This window comes from Leopardus geoffroyi, chromosome B4 (assembly GCF_018350155.1).
Source record: "Leopardus geoffroyi isolate Oge1 chromosome B4, O.geoffroyi_Oge1_pat1.0, whole genome shotgun sequence".
In the NCBI taxonomy this organism is placed as follows: Eukaryota; Metazoa; Chordata; class Mammalia; order Carnivora; family Felidae; genus Leopardus; species Leopardus geoffroyi.
In genome coordinates, this window is record NC_059341.1 from 139487942 (window position 1) to 139514357 (window position 26416).

At 56.4% G+C, this 26416-nt stretch overlaps 1 protein-coding gene across 1 annotated transcript in view; it reads right to left on the bottom strand.

The window, feature by feature from the left end:
• The window catches only part of CERK (ceramide kinase), a gene marked incomplete at its 5' end in the record, with an annotated part of 47584 nt that extends 22484 nt beyond the window's left edge, over nt 1–25100 (bottom strand). Inside the window, 3 exons of the mRNA XM_045466521.1 lie at nt 556–678; nt 1004–1117; nt 24752–25100. Coding sequence (XP_045322477.1) covers nt 556–678; nt 1004–1117; nt 24752–25100 — 586 coding nt within the window. The remainder of the gene's footprint in view (nt 1–555; nt 679–1003; nt 1118–24751) is intronic.
• Nucleotides 25101–26416: the final 1316 nt, after the last annotated feature.

Sequence of the window (26416 nt, forward strand, 5' to 3'; positions counted from 1 at the left end):
CTTCTTTGATCCAGATGCCAAATGAATCAAAGAAGACCGAAAACAAACCTACCCACACACGGTTTCTCTTCTACACTGAAAGAAAGCCTGGACTGAGCTCACAGAACGACGTGTTACGATTATAACCAAACAGGACTCCAGACAGAGGATGAGCTGGCATCTTGCGCGTTCCAAGGGGCGACAGACAGACTCGGGGCGCAGGTGTGCACAGGGGCGCCCCCACGTCCCTGGCTCACTCCCCACATCCACCGGGAACGTAGCTATCGCCATCCCCGCTTCCCAGAAATAGAACCTGAGGCTCAGCGGGCCCAGGGGCCTGTCCCCCCCACCCCCCACCTCGCGGCCGGTCAGGGAAGGCGCCCCGGCCCCTGGAAGGCCATGCTTAGGGCAGCGCCTGGTGCCAGGCTGGTCCCTTAAGTGGTAAAACTGGTGTATTTTTAAGCCACCCCAATTCAGCAGTGCACTTGGTTACGGGAAGGTGTGCAAAAGGCAGGGAAGCAGCCACGATCACAGGGTCCCACGCGGGCCCCGGTGACCGCGCCCCTCTCCACGTACTCAGCTTCTCCAGCAGCTCCCGCAGCGTCTGCAGCCACAGGTGACACAGCGGCTCCTCAGCACAGCAGAAGGTCACCTGCGCCCACCTCCAGCGGTGACGTCGGGCCCTCTTCACGCAGTGCACTGCGGAGACAGACAGCGCGGAGGGTCGGGGGGTCACGGGGCACAGCCTCGCGCCCCACGTGCAGCCTCGCAGCCTGGCAGGGTCCCCGTGCCGCCCCCGCCTTCCGGCCTATGTCTCAGTTCTCCTCACTCATGTTAAAAAGCAAAGAAAGTCAAAGCTGATCAAAACATTAATCAAAAGGAGATCTTGGGAAAAACTGCGTAAGGCAGTCTCTGCGAGATAAAGCAAAGAAACACTGAATTTGTCGAGCAAGTGACGAAACCATGGCCTTTTGGGGCATCTGCGCGCAGTCCCCGGAGACGCGGGACGGATTCGCTCCATCACCTGTGAAAGCGAAGGGCTTTTCCATCTTCTGCCATTTTCCGCGGCCGTAGTGCCTGCCGTGGATGTCCGTTTCTTCGACGGTGATGATCTCAGAGACGGGCACAGAGCAGGCATCTGGAAAGACCACAGCCTCACGTCAGACGACCGCACGGAATTCACACAAACACAGAAGTCCAACCCGAAATGCTGGCAACTCTCTGCTTTCACATTCTCATTAGAAATCCAGAAGTAAAGAAAAGAATCGTATTGTGGGTTTTGAATCAGCGCTAACTGCGGGGGGTCGACGTTACCAGAGGGTGGGGTGGTTCACCCAACAGAATGGAGACCGCCAACTTTCCAAACGATTTGCTCCGCTGCCTTCCCCGGCTGGAGACTGTGCTCAACTCGGGAAGAGAGTCTCGAGACACAGTGTCCTTAGTCTGGCTCAGAGGTCCAAGTAGGGGGGAAGCACATGGCAGGAGCCAGGACACCGGGGGTGCCTAGAGGGTGAGGGCCCCTGGGAAGCCGAGGCGGGGGGAGGGTGGGGGCTCTGGAAAGGCCTGGGGGGTCCAATCGGGTGCGGGAGGGGGACCCCTGGGTGGGCCTGCAGAGGACAACGGCGGATGCTGTCCACCGTGGGAAACCCAGGGAGAGGCCGCCTCCAGGTAAAGGGCCCAGGAAAGCCGGACATGAACACAGCGGTGGTGGGGGGGGGGGGCAGGGGGAGAGCGCAGGCGGTAACAGAAACCAGAGCCTGGGACACTGGGAGGCCAAGGCCCAGGACAGCAGGCCCCGGTCTGAACAGCCTCCGTTCCGGAAGCTCCTCCGTGAACTGCTGTTAAGATTTACCAACAAGTGGGGCGCCTGAGCGGCTCAGTCGGTTAAGCGTCCGACTTCGGCTCAGGTCACGATCTCGTGGTCCGTGAGTTCGAGCCCCGTGTCAGGCTCTGTGCTGACGGCTCAGAGCCTGGAGCCTGTTTCTGATTCTGTGTCTCCCTCTCTCTCTGCCCCTTCCCCGTTCATGCTCTGTCTCTCTCTGTCTCAAAAATAAATAAAACGTTAAAAAAAAAAAATTGAAAAAAAAAAGATTTACCAACAAGAACGTTATCATCTGCGCTTTGCTCCCAGCGTGGCTATGAGACCCGCCATCTAGCCGAAGCGCTGTAATTTCTGCAACAGCCACGTGAGCGGCGCTGCTCTGACGCCCCAGGACCTTTACATCGTTGTGAAGTCCTTGCCCTCAGGGATCGGGGTGTAAGACCAGGGAAGGCAGTGTCTGGATGGGCTTGGGCCCTTTGAGAAGCCTTGGGGGGCTGGCAGGGCCGGTCCCCAGTGGGGTCAGAGTGGCCAGGACCACGGGGAAGGGACACTCTTGCAGAGGAACCAGGGCCTCAGAGGGCGGCGTGGGCTCAAGGTGCCCACCAGGCCCCGCTCCCGGACACGGGGGGTGAGTGGGGTGCAGCTCAGGGCGCAGCCCTCAGCGATGCCTGTCGCCCCGGCCTCCCTGCAGGGCACCCTGCGTTCACCCTGCCTTGGCCGGAAGCTGTGGCTCTCTCCTCCCCACTCCCCCCTGCCCCCGCTGTGGTCGGCGTCTGCTCAGGGCAGGGCAACACCTCCCTGCTCATCCCACAGCCTGCCTCTCCACGTCCTCCTGCCTTCCAGCCCCGCCCCGCCCGGCACCGGGCACCCATCTCCCACGACAGGAGTGTCTGGGGTCCAGCTCCGCACGGGGGACAGGCCGGGCCCACGCAGGGAGGAGTCGGGGGCTCACCACTCACGACCGAACGCTCACACGGCGGTCTTCTGAGACCACTGAGAACAAACATCAGGACCTCCCCACCCCCGCACAGTCACTGCGCTTAGGCCCGTCTGGTAAGAAACGGCAGAGAGGAAGCTACACGAAGCTAAGTGCGCACAGTAATTCGGAGTAACACGCTTCTTGACGTTCGAACCAACGGCTGACCGACTTAAGAAACTGCACAACAGATGAGGACAACAGTCATGTCATGCTGGTAAATTAGTAAAAGTTACAAACGACTCACGGGAGAACCCACTGAAAGGAGTCTACACATTAATAATTCCTAATCCTGCCGGATCGGTTTCACAGACCCGGGGGACCACAGGAGGGCGGGCGAGACGTCGCAAACGCCACCACGCGCTCAGCTGCGCCGGCCTCTCGAGTCCCACAGGCGGGGTCACGAGCCCGCTACGCCCCACGCACCAATCAATGACAGGACCTCGGCTCTGACAACCCCCATGGGCACCACGTACGGTCCCCGCCGCAGGCCCCACCCCGCCCTCCTACAGCGTGCAGGGGAGACGACAGAGGGCACGCCGTGCTGACGTCGGGGCCGATGTGCAGAGCAGGGGTGCCCAGGGCAGGGCTCAGGGTCTGAACAGACACTGGGATGGGGCCAGGACGCGCAACTCAGAAGGTGGCCTGGGAGAGAAGCAGGAGCCGGGGGGGAGGGGAGGGGAGGGACGGAGGGATGCACAGAGGGACAGGGAGCTTGTGCCTCCGAGGCTGGTGGGGCTCTCACTCGGGTGCGCTGGAGCTCAGAGGGCTCTGAGCAAAGGGAGACCTGGTCTGACGTGGGTCTGCTCCTGGGTAACTGAAATGTGGGGGAAAGGCCAAGGGACAGGACACAAGGGATCCTTTGGGACGAACCTCCGTGTCCTCTGTTACATTAAGCCTAGTTGCCTGTTCCCTGGGTGAGAAGAAGACAGAACTATGAAAGCAGGACCTGCTGTTTTCCCCAAGTATTGTTCTCACACGGAGCACAGAGGAGTAAACAGAACCGTCTTCTCTAAAGAGGGACCGAGACCAACGGAGAAGTAAAAATCCCTGTTATCAGGGAGCCTGGGCGGCTCAGACCGTTGAGCATCCGACTTCAGCTCAGGTCGTGATGTCACAGTTCATGAGTTCGAGCTCTGCATCGGGCTCGCTGCTGTCAGCACGGAGTCTGCTTGGGATCCTCTGTCCCCCTCTCTCTGCCCCTCCCCTGCTCATTCTCTCTCTCTCTCTCTCTCTCTCTCTCTCTCAAAACTAAATAACATGGTAAAAAACAAAACCAAACCAAACCCCGTTGTCTGCACACTTCACTGAGGATTGTCAGTAACAGAGTACTGGGCCTGGCCTAGAGGATGCTCCTCGTGGGAACCCAGGAAGTAGGGCGTGGTGGCCGTGGCCGTGGCCCCGGAGGGCGGGCTCTGCCTGGCTACCCGGCCCTGCCAGTAACCACGTTAAGTTGGTAGCGTTTGGCAACCGTGACGATGACAGCATCAGATCCCTAGGGATTTAGGAGGTTAGATAAGATCAGGGGTGAGACGGGTCCTTTCTGGCAGACACACAAAGGTGGGGGCTCCCGTCCCCTCCTCTGTGCTCAGCTGAGGACCTGCACTGAAATGCCCTCAACGCAGTGGCCCCTGTTTCTTTTCTAGTTCGACGCACAGGTGCAAACCACGGCCGGAGGCTCTGTTCTTTAAAACTTTCATCTCTAGTTAGGAGGCGAAGGACTCCATCAAGAGTCTGAGAAAACGGACAGCACGTCCCTGCGGGACACAGAAAATGTCACCCGGCTTCCGTCCGTCTCCTCCGAGGTCAGTCCCTGGGGGCAGCAGGGGGACCACCGTGGTCCTCCGAGGACAAAATGCCTCCACGTGCTGGCCCAGCGGGGCATCCAGGCCCGAAAGCATGTGTCGCGCGAACACGCAAAGCGCGGGCAGGAACAACAGTAGATTGGCACACGTGTGACACCTGGAAGAATGTCTTGCAAAGCTTAATGGGAATTTGGGGCACTTGTCATTTTCCACGTGATGCTACCGTTTCTCCAACGTTTACTTGCGCTTTGCATCCTCTCCCGCTGCCTGTGAGACTAGTGAGAAAAGAATGGGCTTCTGTAAGAGAGTGTGCAGCGAGATGAGGCGACAGGCAGGATGAGAGTCCTGCCTTGAAGAAGGGTGATTTCCCGGCCAGACTGGACCTGGCTGGTGGCCAAGTCGCTGTGCAGCAATGTCCCCGTCAGGACTCACGAGACAAAGACGAGGGGGCCCAGGGCACATGCTGGCTCATCCCACAGCCTGGCCTGCCCCCTGCGGCGGCCCCCCCCATCAGGGACAGTAGTCCCGCCTGACCCGGACCAGGATGTGCACTTTCCTCGCTGACTCACCAAGCATTTTCTGGGTGGAATCACCCTCAGGGTCTTACCCCTCATCACTGAGTTCTTCGAGCTGATCGTGGCCCTGTCTGCAGAGGAAGCAGTGGCCGAGGGTCACGGGAGTCACGTTTCGCTTTATAAAAGTAACATCCTGACGCCTCCTTTTAAAAACTTTTGAAGGGGGCTGCCTGAGTGGCTCAGCTGGTTAAACGTCTGACTTCGGCTCAGGTCATAACCTCACGGTTTGTGAGTTCCAGCCCCGCATCAGGCTCTGCACTGTCAGTGCTGATCCGGCTTTAAATTTTTTCTCTCCTTGTCTCTCTGCCCCTCGCCTGCTCGTGTTCTCTCTCTCTCTCTCTCTCTCTCTCTCTCTCTCTCAAAAATAAATGAATAAACTAAAACAAACAACAACAAAAAGCTTTTGAGTGAAACATGCTTTTGGGATAGACGGGTATCTCCAAAGGACTAGAAGATTCTGGAAGCCACAAAACTTCCCCAGACCAGGGCTTCTCACGGGCTGTCCTGGGCTGGACCTGAGCAGCATCCCTGGGCTCTACCCAGGAATGCCAGGGGCGCCCCGGACATTGCCAGACGTGAGTCAGTGTCTCCTGGGGGCACCATCACCCGACAGGGAACCAGTGCCTTGGGGCATCAGTGCGCTTAGCAACCTGTTCTTTAAACAGAAATACAGGAGGGGACAAGGGCCGGTGTTGGGAGCACAGGGGAAAGGCGGGGGCCGCTGAGCGCTCTCCTACATCACAGACCCTCGTGGGGTCTCAAGTACGTGTGCCAGGGGAGCCTCACACACAACCTTCCAAGCCTAAACCTATCTTCTCTACTGTGCTGCCCCTTTCCAGAAACGTCCTTCCCTGCTGTGTCCCCAAGTCGGTGAAGAGTGCCCCATGCTTGTGCTCACCTGCCCTTGTCTCACTTCCTCTCTGCCCCGGGGTGGCTCCCTGCCTGGCCCCTCAGGCCGCCGAGGGCGCGTAGACGCAAATGTGGCCGTGGCACCGCCCCGTCCGAATCTTCGCGGGCTTCTCCCACCAGGTCAGGACCGTGTTCACACATCCTACTGCTCACCGTGCAGGTTCATGCAACACCCTGGGCTGGGGGTGCGGCTGTCGGGGCCCCTCCACCGTCCGCCTTCCTGGCAAAGCCCGCTCCCCGCACCCTGCCTCCCGTCCCGGCGTCCGCACGAGGCCGAGGCAGCACATACTCAGAACGGCTGCTGGAAATGAGCACAGATCCTCCGACAGAAGCTGGAGATTTTCATCCAGAGCTCAGCCGAACCCTAAAGGGGCCGTGCAGAGACCCCACGGCGTCACGGGTCTGCTTTACAAGGCCTCTGCTGGGCTAACTCACCACACCAAGATGGTCTCTTCGTTGGTGAGGCTTACAAATGCCTGAGATGGGAAAGGAAGTCCACCTGGGTGGGCACCGCCCTCTAACAGGACTGGAGCCAAAGCTGTGACCCAGCCGGGCTGATGGGCACACGGGTCCTCTGCACCCTGCTCCTGGTGGGGGGAGGGGGGGGCGGCCACAGCCACCGACGGGGGCCACGGCATCTCGAGTGTTCAGGTGAGACCACACAGAAATCGGAAGCCGCCTGGGTCCACCGGGAGAGCCGGCACGTCCCGGTTCGGGGATGGTTCCCACGGCAGGTGCCATGGTGGGGCGGGGGGGGGGGGGGGTGTCCCCTAATGTGATTAGAGAGAACAACTGAATGATCAAATGTCCGGGTGCCACCGGATACCTCCTGGCAGCCTGCCAACAGAGCCTGCCTGCCCAATCTTCCGTGGGCTCCCCAGGCCCCGTGGGAACTGTCTCCAGGCCGTGTGTGTGTGTGTGTGTGTGTGTATGTATGTGTGCAGCTGGGGGCAGGGGGACTGGAGGCCACACTGGACACAACAGCCTGCTCATCCCCCGACCTCTGGCCCTGTCTGCCCGCTCGCCACTCCCGGGGGACGCTGGGCTGTCACACGGACACACGATTTGTTCTGTGGACACGCTGTGGCTTTAGTCACTTGGTCCCGCCAGCCCAGCTCTGTCCCCCTCAGTTGCCCTAAACCTTCCCCAGGCCTCCTGACCTTGCCTAACCTCACACCCTCTTGCTTCAGACGGTAACAGAATGTTCCACAAAACCATCCAGAAAACCTACCCACTCACGATGGCTTGGACATAACTTCCACGAAAATATTTTCCTGTCTCCTCAAACTGAATTTCCCAAGAATACATTGTTATGCCGCCAGACAAAAAAAAGTTTCAAACAAAGGAGGCGCTGTCCCAGGGGCACGCTGAGCTGGAACCCGCATCTATGTCACAGACGCGTCCTGGGGACACCTGACCTCAGTGCCCCAAAGCAGCAACTCAAAAGCTGGCATTTGAAAAGGCGTTTCCAACCTGCCAGATGAGTCAGTGATGCTCCGCGAACCTGCATTCCGTCACAGGCTCACGGGCGTGGCCCAATACACATCTTGAGTCGGCGTGAAACATTTCAGAAAGAAACTTGCATCGGGCCAGCAGACAGAAAACTCGCCACGCAACCTGACATGCGGTTGGCAGCCAGCTCGTTCCAGACGCCTGCACCTGCCGCTTCCCCGAGGCCGGGGCTCTGCGTCCCTGCGCCCCGTGGGGAACACTGGAAACCAGCCCCCTGGCTGTCCGTCCTGGTGCTAATATGGTTTCAGTTATGTCTGCTCTCGAGAAGGCTGGATTTGGATCCCAACAGAAACAGACTGTTTTATTACCCTCTACAGATACTGCAAATTTTGAGAAACAGATGTTCCAGTAAAGTTGATCATAAACAGAGAACTAAAGAGATGCTATTTATTAATGACAACAGACTCTCTCTCCATGGAACGGCACATGTTACTTCCACAGCGAGAGCACTTGCAGAGAGAAAAGTCCAAGGACAGAAAGAGCCATTTGTGTTCAAAGAGTAAAGCGGAGAGATGTGGGTGACGGGTCATTAAACCCAGACGGTCACTGCGAGTTTGTGGGCAAAGGGACCCAGGGCAGCGCTGGCTTTGAGGGATCAGCAGAAGAAATATCAGCCATAGGAAATCACGATGTGATGGAATCACAAGTGTTTTCTTCGTTGCGTCCTCCCCCACCCGGGACGCGAAACCGCCAACCGGCACAGTGTCCTCCGAAGGTGTGCGACCAAGGTCTAGTTTGGCAACACGCTGCTAACAATTAGAAGTGGAATGTCAAGTCGCATCGACTTTTGCAAGGCTGTCAAAACTGAGCAAGTTCAAAATAAAGGAAAATACAGAAGACGCACGTTTTCAACCAGATTAGAAAGAGAAAACCATATGTTTTGAATACGTATTTGACATTTTTATCTTACGCCATTAAACATTTTATACACTGATCTCAGGATAGGACACTCACCCTACCCTCTTCTTCACTGATGATGAATTCTACCACTTGCCCAAGATGACAAATTCCAAAGTAGCACAGAATGAACTTATGAGGTTGCCCTGGAGTGCGGAACCCCTAACCAGCGTGCTGGGGAGATACACACACCCACCACGAACTCGGCAACCCACCTCACCCAGGGTTTCCCACTTCCCAGCCTAAACGCCTCCCCAGCGAGGCCCCCTCCCTTGTCCGCACACACACCCTGCCCGTGACCGTTGTGCACACACGCCCATGCGTATACGCGGTCATCTCTCTGCCGCCCTGCCAGGTCACAGCTCCCGGAGGATGAGCCCGCCGATGTGCCCCCACGGGTCACCCCCTCACGGGGGCCTGGCGCTGTCTCGTGTGGGACGCAGATGCACTGGCTCTACGCCAGGGGCCTGGTAACACGGCAGTGAGCCTGGTGGTTTGCGAGTGCAGTTGTGTGCTAAACAGGTACGTGCATAAAATCCCCACAACTCAAAGGGTAAATACGGTCCTCGCTTTTCAGACGACTCAGCAGGAGGCCTTGTCCAGGACCCTAACCCTAACCCTAACCCCAACCCCTAACCCCTAACCCTAACCCCAACCCCTAACCCCTAGCCCTAACCCTTGTCCCGGTCACAGACGGTGAGCAGCAGGCCCAGGACAAGCCACCGAAACGCTGGCCTCTGAGCCAGCCCTGCCTGCCCGCGCCGGGTCCCGAAGGGCCCCCACCTCAACCCCTGGGCCCGACCCAGGCCACGAGGGGTGCAGGTGAACAGCCACAAACCACTCAGAAGTCGGCGAGGCGGCTTTTTGTTAAACAATAACTTAGCAGCCGAGTACAGCAACCTGTGTTTGTGTCTTTAATTCTGAAGGACTCACGCTTCATTTATAAGAACGTCCTTATAAATACTACACTAGGGTAGGTCATTTTGTTAGGCTTTGCACATTTCATAAATAATCCGTCTCCTCAGCTCCTGTGACCCAGAACTTGCTGGCTGCCACAAGTCCCCCCACTCGCCCTGTCAGCCCTTAGCCGGACTCCGACGCCCAGCCTTGTGCATTCAGTCCATCGTGACATCTTCTAATAATACAAAAGCAATTCATCTCAAGGGCCACCGGTACTGGCTCGAATATTACAATGATTACAAACTGAAAAAAATGTTCTCACGCAATAAAGTCCTTTCCCAAAATGGCCTGAAATGTTGCAACCAAATCCCGGCTGAAAGTCTGGGCGTTTTGCCGACGGCGGATATGATTCCTCTGTGCCTCCCTTCACGGGGAGGGTGGCTGTGTGCTGACTGGCAGTTAACCCTCCCTTAAGGGTGATGAGCGAATGGCCACCACATTCCCAAAGCGTCACAAGCGATGCCCGGGGGACAGCCAGCCCTGTAGCATCCTGGCAGGGCCCCCAGGGACAGCCGACAGGGCTCTACCCTCTGTGATCTCCCCTGCCAGGTCCGTTCTGTCTGTTCCACGGTGCTCACCGCAACCGGCTCGACTGGATTCGCTCCACAGTCACGACCCCGAGGAGACACCGTGCCTGCTGTCAATCAAGTTCCCGTCCCAAGTTCCCGGACGAAACTGAGCCCACACAGCAGCCTCGCACCCAACAGGAGGGGGACTTTGTGTGTGTCACGAGGGTGGCCCATGTGTGTGAACGTACACACACACACACAGATGGGGCAGGGTCGTGCCGGTTGGAGCGTCCCACTCAGTAGGGCCCCCGCAGACCCCCAGGAGGCCAACGAGGGACCAGCACAAAAGCAAGTTCACGATCAAAGGCATAGCTGTGCTCCCCGGCCCCACGTCTCACACCAGGCCCTGCGCAGGAGGCCGCAGGCGGACAGGCCAGAGCAAGCCACTGCACCTGCTCTCGGCACCCAGGGAGCGGCCTGCCATCCCGGGTCAAAGTCTGAACCTGCCTGCGCTTGGGAGGGAGGCAGGTGGTGGTGAGGCCCAGGGGAAGAGTCACGGCCCATGAGCCCCCGTGCGCCCACCCCGGGGAGCCCGAGCAACGGGGGCCGCCCTGGGGACCGGGGCCCAGACGTCCGGGCAGGCCGCACCCGTGCCGACTCCGTGCTCGGTTGTGCACGACGTGAACACGCTTCCTTGTGACACCCACTCGGCACACGTTTGCTGAAGGAACCTGAGCTCCAGGACGGGGCGTCCGCCCACAGCTGCCACGGGGACCCAAGAATACCACGTGGACGAGTGGTCACTCTGTCCCTGGCCCTCCTGCTGCCACATCCGGGCCCGCATGCTCTCTCCGACTGCTCCACGTGTCCTGTCCCTGCACGGCTCTTCCAGACAGCGCGGTGCTCCCTGCGGGCGGAGGGTGAACGCCGCTCCACCGGGGCAAAGACCGGCCTTCCTGGGAGTCCGCGGGAGTGGGGACAGCGGCTTTCCCGGTGCCCTGTGTGCTGGCGCCTCGGGACATCCCTCAACGTCTGCTTCGGTCTGACAACGGCAGCGGGGGAAAGCGCCTGCTGGCACCTCCAGATAACTCGCGCCCAAGGTCGCTCCCTGTAGCAGCATCTGGGGAAACGGCGTCTCGGGCGGGCCTCTAACCGAAGGGCCCTGCAGCGACCGAGCGTGGCCACCCAGAGCCAGAAGACAGCGTGTGGGTGTGACGGGGAGGAAGGGCGCAGTCACACGGAGGCCCCTGGGGAGGCAGGCCCGGATGGTTTTGCAGAGCATGGCCGCGTGCCAGCTCCGGCCCGCGGGAGCACTCCAGCGCGTGACCCTCCATGACCGCCTGGGGTGGGCACGATTACAGCCCCCGCTGGGCAGACGGGCAACGAAGCAGCAGCAGGGAGTGACCTGCTGGTGTGACCGCACGACCACGGACCCAGAGGCCTGGCTGCGAGGCTACGGACACGGCCTGGGTCCCCGGGTACCTCCGGGGGCTCTGCCCCCACCGCGGTCACCCTTCCCCCCATTCGGCACCTGCCCTTGGCACCTCTGCAAGGCTCCTCCTGACCACAGACTGTCCCCCGGCCCTGCGTGGCGTCACCGGCAGCTGCGCATCAGCTCAGAGCAGGGAGAGGACAGGCTTACGTGGCCTCCACGGAAGAGCGGAACGTGGATTTCTGATGGGGACAAAAAGCACGCGGAGGAAATACAGAAACGCGATCGGTTTCCAACCTCTCTGCGAGCGTCACAGGGCATCTCCCGCAGCATACGTGTCAAGGAGGAGATTTTCCACCACGACCTCGCCAGCGTGGACAAGCTGTGGCCTGCCCAGGGGAGGCTGGAGGGAGGTACAGGGGACAGACGGATGGACACTGCGTGAGCACCTACTGCGTGCCTGCATGTGCGGGGCCTGTGGGACCCAAGGGCCCCCGCCCACCTCAAGGCCTCAGGCCCGCTCACTGCACACAAGGAGAGGCCTGAAGTTTCAATCTTTACGTGATCACGACCTGAGTCAAAGTCGGACGTTCAACTGGCAGCCAGGCACCCCCAGAGTGTGTCCGGGGACACACCGTGACTAAACAGAGACCGTCCCCCGTTGAACCCACCCTAACCTAGTCCCAGGACCCAGCCTGGGGGGTCGCGGTCTGCCTGCACATGCAGGGACCCTGTCTGTCCACCCCTGTGGCACCCAGCAGACGCCTGTGGATGCTCGCGGGGGAACCCTCCCTGACAGTCTCCAGCTTTCCCCCGACCCCACCGCCCTCCTCACCCTCTTCTGACCCGAAGCCAAGCCCGCCTCCCACACCCAGCTTTCCCACACCAGCCAGCCCGCAGCACACTGTCCCCAGAGGGACCGAGTGAGCCCCCGAGGGTTCTGGCCCTGGCTCTTCCCCACCCTGTGACCTGGGCCCCGTCCACACCTGTGTGGCCTCTACACTCCTTAGACCCTGGGCAACCCTGGGTGAGCGTCCCCATCCTGTGACCAAAGGACCGAAGCCGCAGGGCCCGGCAGCAGCTGCCCACTGAGGACCCGGCAGATTTCCGCTCCAAGCACCTGCTGTGTCCGACCCCACCGGCTACAGAGGCCAGTTGGGGCCCCAACCCCAGGATCCACACCCTCGCAGGTGGCTGTCTCTGCAACGGGGACAATAGTGAGATCACCCCGAGGGCTGCGGGGAGGGTTTCGCGAGGCACGGAGCAGCGTGAAGGCTCCCAGTCCTGGAGGGGTGGGGGAGGCCCACAACCCGTCTCTCTGTCTCCCACAGATCAGGACTAGGAGCTGGGGACAAGACGGGAGAAAGACAACTCACTGAGAACTCCAAGGGCAAAAGGCCAGAGAAGCCGCCCCCGGAGAGCGAGCGGTGTGGGGCGGGAGTCTCCCTCTCCTCCTGGTCTCCAGCTGCATGCGGACAGCATCACACCTGTCCGCCTGGGCACAGGAGCCCAAGCAGGGCAGAGGAGAGGGCTGGGGAGGGTGTCCTGGCTCTGGGCCTGGCTGCTCAGGTGCGGAACAGGCAGGAGGCACGGACGCGCCGTGGGACCCAAGCTGCCACACACCCCAGCACCGGGCCCCAGCCTCCCCCGCGTGACAAGCGTCAGCGCGGCTCCCCAGCAGGATGGCAAAGGCCTCGAGCGCCAGACTGACGCCGAAACCCCTCCCACCGTATCAGACGCACTGGGCATCCAAGCCCGACATCGCCGAGCACCCGTTCAAGAAAATTCTCCGAAGGATTTTAGCAGGACTCACGGTCCTACGGCAGGATATTGAAATGTCTGGAATACAGATTAATCAACACACCAAGAACCAGGAAATGCCGACATTCTCCGGGGAGAAGACAAGGCACGCCCAAGCTGAGGTGGCCTGGATGCTGGAGGTCAGGTAATGACTCTCAACTTGCCCTTGCGACCCTGCTCAGCGAGGTACAGCTGAGACGATCGGAGAGACAGCAGTACTCGGGAGAGAAAAAGAAACCACCTGAAGGAAACAAATGGAGAACATAGCATTAAAATACAGTATCTGAAATAAAAAATCCACTGATGGGCTCAGTAACCAAATGATTACGATACAGCAAAGTCAGGGGAGTTGAAAATAGGTCAGTAGGAATAATGCATTCTAAAGAACAGAGGGAAAAAGTATTTTTTAAAAACTTTATTTATTTTGAGAGAGAGAGAATAAGCAGGGGAGAGGGGCGGGGGGCGGGGGGAGAGAATCCCAAGCAGGCTCTGCACCATGAGCGTGGAGCTTGACATGGGGCTCAAACTCATGGCCCTGGGATCATGACCTGAGCCAAAACCAAGAGTTGGACACTCAACCGACTGAGCCACCCAGGCGCCCCAAGAAGAAGTATTTCTAGAAAATGCACAGGGAACTGTGCTTCTGAGAATATGGACTAGGTGCCCTTTTCCCCGTGTCTCCTCCTGAGTCAGGTATGACAGACAGCAGGACTCTGGAGGGTAGGAGAAGAAGGGAGGCTCTGGGACCGTGGGACCCAGGGAGGGACCCAGGGAAGGACCCAGGGAGGGACTCAGGGAGGGACCCAGGGAAGGAAATGGTGCTGAGTTCCCTGGGTTTTCCTTCTGCCTCACACATCTGGTTGAAGAATCCCACAACTTGGAGATGCCAACAGGCACAGGCACAAAACTCCAACAAAAGCCAGAGGACCAGCGAAAGGACAGAACAACAGCATGACAGGAAACTTCTAGACCAGAACAGCTCTACTCCAGGAAACACACAGAAAACACTGGCCCCACCTGTACCCACACTAATAAAGGCTGACCGGGAGCCTGGACTTCCACGGAGGAGTTCACGAGGTCCCCCAGCGCTCCCAGCCAGGTGATGTGAGAGAAACCCACGTAGGCAGCTGGAATGTTCATCCAGCCAGCTGGTAACAAGCCTCACTTCCCCAGGAGACAGAAAAGGAGCTGGACTTTACCTCCACCCGGCAGGAGCCAGGTACCCTCGGCCTCCTTGCTGGGATGGCGTCAGAGAAGACACAGTGGGGAGTCAGGACTTTGACCACCCGCCCAGATCTCGGGAGACCCCGTAAGGAGTAGTCGCAAGGCATCCCACCCCTCCCAGCCGAGGAAGTATCAGCGGAAGGCTGGTGGGGGGCGGAGAGAACTCCCACCCCACTGGCAGCGATGAGGGACCCCTCCTTGGTTGCCAACAAAGCCAAGGGGAGCCTGGACTTCTTCCCCCACCTGGCAGTAACTAGCCACCTCTTCCCTGATGGAGCAGTGTCAGAGAAAGCCAGCTAAAAGAGAAGATTTAAATAAGATCCAGTCTCATTACGTTGTACAAGAACGTCCAGGTTTCAATAAAAAAATCAGTCACCACGGTAAGAAATGGGAAGTTCTACAACTGAACGGAAAATGACAGTCGCTAGAGGCCAACACTGAGACAGCACAGACACTGGCAAGCACTGTTCGAGCAGATGAGAACATTCCCTGAGCAATTACACGTGGAAAGCCAACGAAGGCCTACAAAGACTCGGCAATGGAGGAAAAGATATAAAAAATGAACCAGACAGAAATCTGAGAACTGAAAAATAAAAACACAATAACCAAAATAGAAAGCAGGGGGGTAGACTTGAACACAGAACGGAGGGACAGAGAAAAGAATCCGTGAACTGAAAGATAAAATGATGGAAGTTACTCAATTCGAACAACAGAGAAAAATAGTTTTTAAAAAGTGAACAGGGCCTTGGGGACCTGTGAAATTATAAACAAAGACCTCATGGTTGTGTCACCAGTGTCCCAGAAGTAGAGAGAGATGGGTTGAAAAAGTATTTAAAAATAATGGCTGAAAACTTCCCAAATTTGTAAGACATAACTTACATGACATAAAAGACATAACTTAGAAAGAAAATCAAACCAAGACACATCATAGTCAAACTTCTGAAAATCACATCATAGTCAAAGAAAAAATCCTAAAGTCAATGAGAGAGAAACAGCACTTTACCTATAGGGGGAAAAGCAATTCAAGTGACAGTGCATTTCTCAGCAGCAACCATGGAAGGCCAGAAAGAAGTGACAAAATATTCTTCCAGTGCCAAAAGAAAAGAACTGTCAACCCAGAATCTTATACCCAGCAAAAATATCTTCCAGGGATAAAGGAGAAATCAAGACATTCTCAGCTAGAGGAAGACCAAGAGAACTTGCTGCTAGCAGACCTTTCCTGAAGAATGGCTAGAGGAAGCAGAAAGGAAAAAATATGGAAGGATCCCTGAAAAAAAGAAAGAGAAAGAATATGGTGAACAAAGATAAAGGCAAATACAACAGAATTTCCTTCTCCTTTTTTAAATGTTTATTTATTCATTTTTGAGAGAGAGAGAGAGAGCGCACAAGCTGGGGAGGGGCACAGAGAGAGGGAGACAAAGAATCTGAAGAAGGCTCTAGGCTCCGAGCTGTAAGCACAGAGCCTGACATGGGGCCTGAACCCACACACTATGAGATCATGACCTGAGCTGAAGTCGGACGCTTAACCGACTGAGCCACCCAGGTGCCCCAACAGAACTTCCTTCTTTTCTTGACTTTCCCAAATGATGTTTGAGGATTGAAGATAAAATTGTAACACTAATGTGGTTTTAAATGTCCGTGGAGGGAAAAATCAAGACACTTCTACAATAAAACAGGGAAGAGGAGGGTGATGCAGAGGTAAGCTTTCTATATTTTACCCAAACAGGTAAAATGACAGCACCGGCAGGCTGGGGAGAGTTACATTTACATAAACCAACACTGGAGACAACCACTCAGAGGCTACACAAAGAAACGCATTAAAAAAACAATACAAATTGGGGTGCTTGGGTGGCTCAGTCAGTTGAGTGTCTGACTCTTGATTTTGGCTCAGGTCATGATCTCATGGTTCACAGGCTTGAGCCCCTCGTCAGGCTCCATAATGACAGCATGGAGACTGCTTGGGATTCTCTCTCTCCTCTCTCTCTGCCCTTCCCCCTGCTTATGCGTGCATGCATGTGCACTCTCTCAAAATAAATAAATAAACATTTAAAAAAAGAATACAGACTGTGTTCACTTCAGCAGCACATACACTAAAATTGGAACCAAAACAATACAGATATTTTACAACAATATAAAACTAATAAAGACGTATAGATAAACCAAAACCTAATTCTAAAAAAAAAAAAAAAAAAAAAAATTAAGTAATCCACAGGAAGGCAGGAAAAAGAAAACAGAAAAATGAAAATCAGAAAGAAAAACAGAAAACAAAATATAAAATGGCAGATTTAAACCCTAAGATATCAAAATTTACATGAAGAAGACACAGATTTAAAAACATGACTTAACTGTATGTGGTCTAAACTCACTGCAAATCTACCAATGGAACAGGTAGAAAGTAAAAGGATGGAAAAGACACACCATGAAAACATTAATCAAAAGAAAGTAGGAGTGGCTTATTAATACATAAAGTAGACCTCAGAACAAAGACAATTACCTGAAACAGAGAGGCATATTACATAATGAAAAAGGGTCAACCCTAAATGAAGACATAGCAACCTTGAACGTGTATGCATCAAACAACAGAGCAGGAAAATACATAAGGCAAAAACTGACAGAACTACAAGGCAAACTAGAGAAGTCCAGAATTATAGTTGGAGACTTCAACAATTGATAGAACAATGAAAGAGAAGATCAGCAAGGATATTAAGAACCAACCAACACCATCACCAACCAACAGGATCCATCACATTTCTCCAACACCCCTCCCAACAATAGCAGAATACAGTCTTTCCAGTGCCACGGAACATGTATCACCATAGACTACATCACTCTGACACGCTCCTTTGTTCTTGTGCTACTTCAAACTTTGGTGGGGTGTAGGCAGGTTTGTGTGAAACTGGTCAGAAAGAAAGGAATTAGACCAATTTTGATGCCCAAGGCCAGTCTGCACAGGGATGTACCATTTCTCAGAGGGAGGATGGGCTTTCCGCTTACAGAGCAGGGCATGGTGGGACCAGAACCCAAGTGGGTGTGTTTCCCAAACCGCAGTATCGGTTCTTCCAGATGACTAGATCTGTTCACTTGTTTGTTTTGAAGGATAAAATATTTTTTGTCATCTGGATCAGCTGCTTTTACAATACATCACATGGTTATTCCCTGTTCGCAAATAATGATTTAGAGCAGGGTCAGCAAGCTGCAGGCCAAATTCAGCCAGCTGCCTGCTTTTATAAATAAAGTTTTATTGGCACACAGCCACGTGAATTCATGCACACACCGTCTGTAGCTGTTTTTGTGCTAAACCAGCATTGCTGAGGAACTGTGACCCACAAAGCCTAAAACATTTGCCATCTGGCCCTTTAAGAAAGCGTTTGGAGACCTTTCTTAGAGCAACAAATAAAAGTTAACCTTGAACAATCTCCGAAAAATTACCATTTTTACGGCCATGTTCAGCTACCGACAATAACGGTGGCAAGGGCCTAAGGGGACACTTTGGGAAGGCCTGCTGTTTTCTGACATCCGCTAAGACGGCAAAGCTGTGCCCCTCTTCCTAAAGAGGCTCGTACCCAAATCTGGATTCTTTCTTTCTGAAACAGGTAGAGAGGATTGCCATTCATTCCCTACTCAGATATACTGAGATTCCTCCATATCGAAATGTGCAGGTCACTGGCTTTATACAATCTGACCATCTGCATTGCTCGTGCCTTCGCGATGGGGCACAAATAAGATTTCCACAGCACACACTGGGCGGGCATTCGAGGGACGACACTTGCAATGTCACCCTCCGGGACCGCGGAGACTTTGTGGGCTTTGCACAAACTCTTCTGATTCCTAGTCACTCCCCATGGTTTCAAACCCACTCCCCTTCAGAGAAAAGCAAGGGCTGGCTCTTGTAAGCAAACAGAGCAACAAATCACTACTGGACCCCCCCCCCCGCCCCCACCTTTTCCTGCTGGTGGGACCCGCTGTGTCTGCATCCCCCACCCCCCTTGCTGCTCAGCGGGGAGCTCCTGGAGAATGGGGTTCGGGGGTGAATCCAGAGGACACAGGATTCTGCCCTCCAGGAGAATGCAGGGGAGGAGACAAACAGACAAAAATGTAAAAAGCCCAACTCACCACACAAAGCATAGGGAAATAACTAGCAGAGAGGTACAAACCGGGCTGTACGAAACTCAAAAGAAAAAGATTGCAGAAGGGCAAAGTACCAGCAGGGCCAGGCCTGGAAGGTGAGATTCAAACCCGGAAACAGGAAGGAAAAGCGCCTGGCAGAGAGAGGCGGTGCTGAACCAGAAGGCAGCAGGTGGGGTGGGGACCATGGGGTCAGATCCGGAAGCCTTGAACGCAAGCCCAGCACCGGCAACGGGCAGCCCGTGGCGCCACGGAACCGCGCACGTGGGAGACCCTTCTAGAAGAACAAGCACCAATGGCTGTCTCCGGCGTGGAATCAGAGGTCGTCAGAAACTTGGAACCGGGGCTCAAGAGAAGTCAGGATGCAGAGAAAGCACTATGTCCGCGCGATGCCGATCACGCCGACCGTGAAGTCAGGGTGACTGTAGGAGTGAGGCTCATGAAACGGCCAAAGGCAGAAACCAACTTCACTGTCGGGAAGTCTGTTATGCAAAAATCTGGACCGTTAGAGAAGAAAAATTAAGGGGAGGGGGGTAGGAGTAAAAAATATTAACAGCATCCTAATAAACAAAGAGAAGATGTTATCTTCTAAAGGATGAAAGACGGTTCCTTAAATACTAGTGTTCTTCCTTGAGGTAACTGATCAGATGTGAGATGGATGGGTCACATAAAAGATCATTTTAAGAAATATTTTCAGGGGCGCCTGGGTGGCTTGGTGGGTTGGGCGTCCGACTTCGGCTCAGGTCATGATCTCACGGTCCGTGGGTTCGAGCCCCGCGTCGGGCTCTGTGCTGACAGCTCAGAGCCTGGAGCCTGCTTCCGATTCTGTGTCTCCCTCTCTCTCTGCTCCTCCCCAGTTCATGCTCTGTCTCTCTCTGTCTCAAAAATAAATAAACGTTAAAAAAAAAAAATTAAAAAAAAAAAAGAAATATTTTCAAAACGTTGCCAGATTAACCTCCCAAAGCGGCTCACACACCCGTCACAAGTGGCTCTGTTCTTTATGCCGCTTTGGCTTCAGTATCTACCCAGATGCTCGTCACCCAGCCTTGAATTGTTTACTTCTGTGAACGGCCTGTATGCGTTCTTTGCAATGGATTTTTTAAAATCAATTTTGGTATGTTTAAATGTTTTCTTGGGGAGCCTGGGTGGCTCAGTCGGTTGGGCGTCTGACTTCGGCTCAGGTCACAAAATCGAGGTTCATGCGTTTGAGCCCCATGTCGGGCTCCATGCTGTCAAGTCAGAGCCTGGAGCCTGCTTTGGATTCTGTGTCACCTTTGCTCTCTGCCCTTCCCCCACTCATGCTCTGTGCCTGTTTCTCAAAAATAGATAAAAACAGTAAAAAAAGTTTTTTAATGTTTTCTTAATTTTCACCGTCTATCATATTTGTTGCAAATATCATCCCCATCATTTTTTAAATTATGGAGTCTTACCAAAAATATTTAAGATTTTTATTTATTGAAATAATTCAGATTTTTCTGTAGGCATTCTGGAGCTCACCTTGCTTAGGGAGGTCTTCCCATATTCCAACACTATAACTTATCCTCTGTTTTCTTGGACTAATTTTTTACATGAAAATCTTTAAGCCATCCAATTCTGATTTTGAGGAACTTTCACATTATCGATGAATGAAAAGGGCATTTTGTAATGTTCATGTAATGAAACACTGCACGACAAAGAAAAACCATGTCTTTAAGATATGCCAGCTCTCTGTTCCTAAATACACACCCAAGAGAAAAGAAAGTATATACCCCCCCAAAAGGACTTTTATACAAATGATCAGCATCTTTATTCATGCAACGAAACACTGGAAATGGCCCCCAAATCCATACAGTGAGTAAACAAACTGGTTTACTCAGACAACACAGTATTACCTTGTGATAAGGAGGAACCGACCACTGATCACTGTGAGTGCAAAATGATTAAGCGAAACAAAGAAGCCAGAGACAGGAAGGGCACGTATCACATGATTCCACTTATAGGAAATTCTATTAGAAGTCAAATCCGTCCCCGGTGATAAAGCAGGGCAGAGACCGAGGGATGGGGCACAGAGGAAGGTTCTGGGGTGATTCGAAGGTTCTGTATCCTGATAGGGTGATGTTTTGGCAGGTGCATACACTGATCAAAATTCCCCAAACTACATCCTTAAAATGTGTGAATTTTACTGTATGCAAATTATACCTCAATAAAGTTGACCTTAAATATTAAAAAAAATTTTTTTTAATGTTTATTTATTTTTGAGAGAGACAGAGACAGAATGCAAGTGGGGTGGGGACAGAGAGAGAGGGGAGACACAGAATCCAAAACAGGCTCCAGGCTCCGAGCCATCAGCACAGAGCCTGACGCGGGGCTCGAACCCATGAGCCGTGAGATCATGACCTGAGCCGAGGTCTGCCGCTCAACCGACTGAGCCTCCCAGGTGCCCCTAAATATTTTTTTATGTTTATTTACTTTTGAGAGAGAGACAGACAGACAGAGAACGAGCCAGGGAGGGGCTGAGAGAGAGAGACACAGGCTCCAGGCTCCTGGCTGTCAGCACAGAGCCCCACACAGGGCTCGAAGTCACGAACCACGAGATCATGGCCTGAGCCGAAGTCCGGTGCTTAACGGACTGAGCCACCCAGGCGCCCCAATAAAGTTGACTTTAAAAAGTCATATTTTAAGTGAGTAAATGATACTATAGAAAACATTCTACACTATATTTCCCCAGCTTTTCTTTCATGCATATTCACATAGACAGAAACACCAAATGGTATTCACTGCCTGAGGGTAAGACTAAGGGTAGTTTTTGTGTGCGTGCCTTTCTGTGTTTTCTAGATTTTAAACTTTCCCTAAGTGTCTGTGGCTTACCTACGTTTTGCCTGGCACTGCGCAGGCACTATTAGAGACACGCTTTATAAATACAGCAGTGACCCGACCAAGGAGCTCACCATCAGCCAGGTGGGGCCATTGGGAGGAAGGAGAGGGTTCTCTTCTCCTCCAACCGTGGAGCACCAGCCGTGTCCACCCCCCACCACAACCCCCCGGGACACACACACACACACACACACACACACACACACACTCCTGCCAGCCCCGACCCTAAGAGAACACATTCAGAGTCTGCGGGTATAACCCAGCTATAGCTACAGTCTGTTTCAAGTTCAACTAGCACGACCCCCTTTGACACACGAGGCCTCTGCCCGGTTTCCTGTTTTCAGTCAGCTCCACTTCCGACCAGGCCGCCGCACGCGCCCTTAGGGCCAGTCCGCTCTGAGACCAGACAACTCTGCCCCCCAATTCCCTCGTCCTCACCTCGTCCTCGTCTCAAACACCGGGCCACGGAGAAAAGAGCACGTGCCTGGATCAAACCACCAGCTCCCTCTTGTACCTTTTGCCTCTGGGAGCAATCAGTTCACGGCTTCCAGGTTTCACGCCTGAAAACAGGAGTGATAGGGGCGCCTGGGGGGCTCTGTGGGTTAGGCGGCCGACTTCGGCTCAGGTCAGGATCTCACGGTCCGTGAGCTCAAGCCCCGCATCGGGCTCTGTGCTGACGGCTCAGAGCCTGGGGCCTGTTTCGGATTCTGTGTCTCCCTCTCTCTGACCCTCCCCCGTACATGCTCTGTCTCTCTCTGTCTCAAAAATAAATAAACGTTAAAAAAAAAATTAAAAAAAAAAAGAAAACAGGAGTGATATTCTCGAGACACGAGAGGATCGGGTGAAATGACCCACGTGGCCTCACCCCACGGCCCTGACTCGGCTCCCCGCTCTGACCTCTCCTGTGGCCTGGTGCACGTCCTGACCCTACTGACCTCCAGCACGCAATCATCTGCCACGGGCCTGCTTCCCTTTTGCGGGCGCGGAGAAGCGAAGAAAACCCAACGAGCTGGCGCAGCAGTTTCTGCGCTGCTCACCCAGGGCGGTGGCTGGTGTCGGAAAACAGCGACGGGAACAGGCCTCCTCCTGGAGGAAGCCCCCCGGCCCGCAGCCCCGGCCCCTCCAGGGAGAAAGCTCCAGATGAGCCCGCACAGAGCGCCTTCACCCTCCGTAGATGCAAAACAATACCTCTCCCGAGAGAGAGAACCAGCAGCCAGCAGACCGAAGGCGGCACGGCCCCCATGCAGGCCCAGAGTCTGACCACCGGAAACCAGCTGGCGAAGGGTGCCGGCGCTAAATGCAGGCAACGAGGGACTTCCCACCTGGACAACCCACGGGGGTGGGGTCTGTCCAGTGTCCACGCGGCGCTGAGGCTTGATGGGGCCACACTGCCAGTGGCTGGCAGGGACCAAGCTCACGTGTGGACCACCGGGGGGACAGTTACTTAGATGCCCCATAGCTGGGTCTCTCCGCATGTAAAGTACGAGAACACCTGCCTGGCTGGGGCTGTGTGTGAACACGACACACGTGGAACGGCAGCGCGATGGCCACATGGAAGGGACCCATTCTCGAGCCCAGAAATGCACAGAGATGCTCAAAGCCCTCGGGGCCGGGCCAGGCACCGTTAGAGCAAGACACGGGGCCCTGGTGGGTGGTGCAAAGAAGCCCCAGGGTGATACCTGATGCAAGACATTTCTCCCAGAGGGACATCAGTAAGATCACACAAGAGTAAACTCTCAGACACCCAGCCAGAGACAGGCTCTCTGCAGACAGTGCTTCCGGTGACCCCAAGGCCGGAAACCAAGTGTTGGCCACGGGTCTGAGGCCGCCCTTGACCTTGGCCTCGCCTGTTTCGGCTCGGCCCACCCCTCCTCCAACCCGTGAGCCTCACAACCTCAGCGTCAGGAAGCACCTGAAGCACCCCAGGGTGTCCCAAACTCCGCCCACGAGAGAATCTGCCACCCCCACCCCCAATAATTAAAACCATAAATTGCTGCATCTTGTGCAGTGACTTCAGTGGACTGCAAGCCTGGACTCTGCTGCCCTCACTCAGCTTATGTGCCTCACGCACACCCCACCCTGCTCGTCCCCCACTCCTGCCTGGCCAAGGCCAGGAGCCCCGGAATTGAGCTCCTTCTGTTCGCTCTCGGCGGATCCTTTAAGAATGTTAAGCCGGATAAAGCCCTCATAGCCAAAGAAGAGTCCCATGTCAGCCCCCGGGATACCTTGGGCTGACATCCACCTCCCGCCCGGTTTTAGGGCCCTTATTCTTCTTCCCACCTGGACAACCTCTCCCCCAGGTGCATGGGTTTCTCCGGCTCTCTGCTCAAACGCCGCCACCTAAGTGAAGGCTGCTGGCCCCACCCAAACCCCGGTGATGGGCCTCCACCGGCCGGGGTCTTCTCCTCAGACACACGTGCCCCTGCAGATGCACCCCTCTGGCTTCCTTCCAGGGAAAATGACCCACTGCAGCAGGGACTTTTCCACAGGCACTGAGCCAGGGCTAGGATGCCACCGCACCCTCCCCAACAGGCCCCGGATAAAACTTGCACAAGAGAATGAATGAAGTGGAACACACCCACACTGGCCAGCCCGGGTTTCTCGGCCTTGGAAGCCTCCCCCTTCCCACTGTCCAACACAGCCCTCGGTAATCCTCCTCCTCCCTCTCGGGATCAAATGACATCTCATTAAGCCTCTGCCCTCCCTCTGCCAGCAGACAGCTCTGCCAGGGAGCCCCTGGTCCCTTCTCCTTGGGGAGAGTGTCCCCTGGGCCGGGTGTGTCCTTTCCATTTTTATCCAAATTACACTTCTCCGAAAGGAGAAGGCCTCTGAAGGTCATGTGTCCAGCCCGCTGTACCAAAACCCACTCCCACCACGCCCCCCCCCCCCCCCCGCGCCCGCCCCAGCACATCCCAGACGGAAGGCCCCGAGCCCTCTCCTCCACTCTCTACAACAGCAACCCCCTACCCTGCAAGGCTGCCTCCCCGGTTTGGACCCGGGCGAAAGAAAAGCGACGGTCCTTGGGTTAAACCGAAACCGAGCGCGGCGCGCCGGCGCCCCTGGGGATCCATCTGTAACCCATCTCACCCAGAAGGTGCCCTTTGGATATCTGCGGGCCCGTCTGCGCGATGCGGCCGCGATCGGGAGACGCGTCCCGGGCCGCAGCCCTCCCCGCCGGGGTGGCATCCGCGCGAGGGACCAAGGGCGCCGGGTCTCCGGCCCTCCCCGCCCGCACCGCCCCGACTCGCCCTTTGTCACGGGGTCCCCAGAGCGCACAGCTCCCCCAGGGCTCCGGGAAGCGCCCCCGCCCCCTCCCCGGCCCCCCGCCCCCCACCCCCAAGCCGGACCCGCGGGCTGCGGCGGCGACACTCACCCGCGCCGGGGGCGCCGGCTCCGGGCCCCGGGCTCCGCCACCAGCGCAGCAGCGCCCGCGCGGGGTCCAGGCTCACGGCGCAGCGCTGCCGCTTCACCCACAGCACCGAGCGCAGCGGCTCCGCCGCCCCCATCGCGCCCGTCGCCCGCCGGCGCCGCCTGCTCGGCCGGGCGCGGCGCGGGGCGGGGGCGCGGACGCCGAGGGGCGCGGGACCGTTAGCGGCCCCTGGAGCCCGACCGGGTGGCGGCTGCGGCGGCGGCGGCGGCGCGGGGGCGGGCGGGGCGCGCGGGGCGGGCGGCGCTGCGTCACCTCGTACGCAGGGCGGCCGCGGGGACGACGAGGGGGCCGGGCGGGGGTGGAGGGGGCCGGGAGGGGGCAGGGGAGGGGGAGGGGCCTGGGGTATGAGGAGCGGGGCCGAGGGGTCTTGGGAGCTGCAGGGAGTGGGGGACCGAGGAAGGGCGGAGTGGGGGGGGAGAGGAGGGGCCGGGTGTAGGGAGAGGAGGAGGCCTGGGGTGAGAAGGCGGGGGCCGAGGGGTCCTGGGCGCTGCAGAGTGGGGCCGGGGGGACCGGGGAAAGGCCGGGTGGGGGGAGAAGAGGGGCTGGACAGGGGCAGAGGAGGAGGCCTGGGGGGCGGCGGGGGGGGACGGGAAGGGTCCTGGGAGCAGCAGTTGGGGGGACGGGAGGGGCTAGGCGAGAGGAGAAGAGGGGCCGGACAGGGGATCGAGGAGGGGGCCTGGGGTGCGAGGAAGGGAAGGGAGTCGACCCGGGGGCCCTCTCTGGGGAGCGGGGAGCATTTGGAGGGCGCTGGTGCTGGTCCGGGAGGAGGTGGCTTCCCTTTGCGGCTGGTCTCTGGGTCCGGGTCACAGTTGCCGCGCGTGCAAGGAACTCAGTAGCCCCTCCCTGGCGGGTCGTAAAGACAGGCGGGGTCTGGGTGGCCCTTCCTCCCTTGGCGCAGAAATGCTGCCTGGGCCGTCTGCGGGGGCGGCTGGCAGGCCTGGCCCTCCAGGTGAGCGCGGGGCACCTAAGGCCACTCGGGATGCCGTGTGGATGGGCGGCTAGAATTTCGGCATCTGGTCTCCTCTGGGATCCCTCGTTCTCTCCAGAGCCGAGCTGGCTCTATCTTCCTCCTTGGAAGTAAGCTTGAAGGCCCAGACAGGCACCCATAGGAGGTGCCAGCCCTATTGCCCCCTTGCCCCGACCACTCAAGTTACCACCGTCTCTGCTTATAGGCCCAGCTCTGGGGTTACCGGGAGGCAGGCGCTGCCCTCCCACATTCCGGAGGGGGACACTTTTAGGCTCTGGGGGACTCAGCGGTAAGGGAAGAAGCATGTGAGGCAGGCATCTCCCCGGGGACCCTGCACATCCAGGCTGAGGATACACTGCCCCTGAGGAGGCTTGCTGGAGGAGGTCTTCCTCCTAAAGGCCTGGGAGAGAGCCGGGCGGCTGGGGGTGGGACAGAGACAGACGGCTGAGCAGGTCCAAGGATGGGGAGGTGCCCTCCTGACCTCTGTGCCCCCAGGGTCTTTCCCTCATCGCTGGCTCAGCTCAACCCTTCCTTCTGCTCAACCCTTCCTTCTCCGTGTGGGCGGCTGTGGGCGGCTGCCGCAGCCCACCCCAGCAGGGCTCCGGGCCTGCCCTCATAGTGTGTCTGCTCCTCCCCACCCA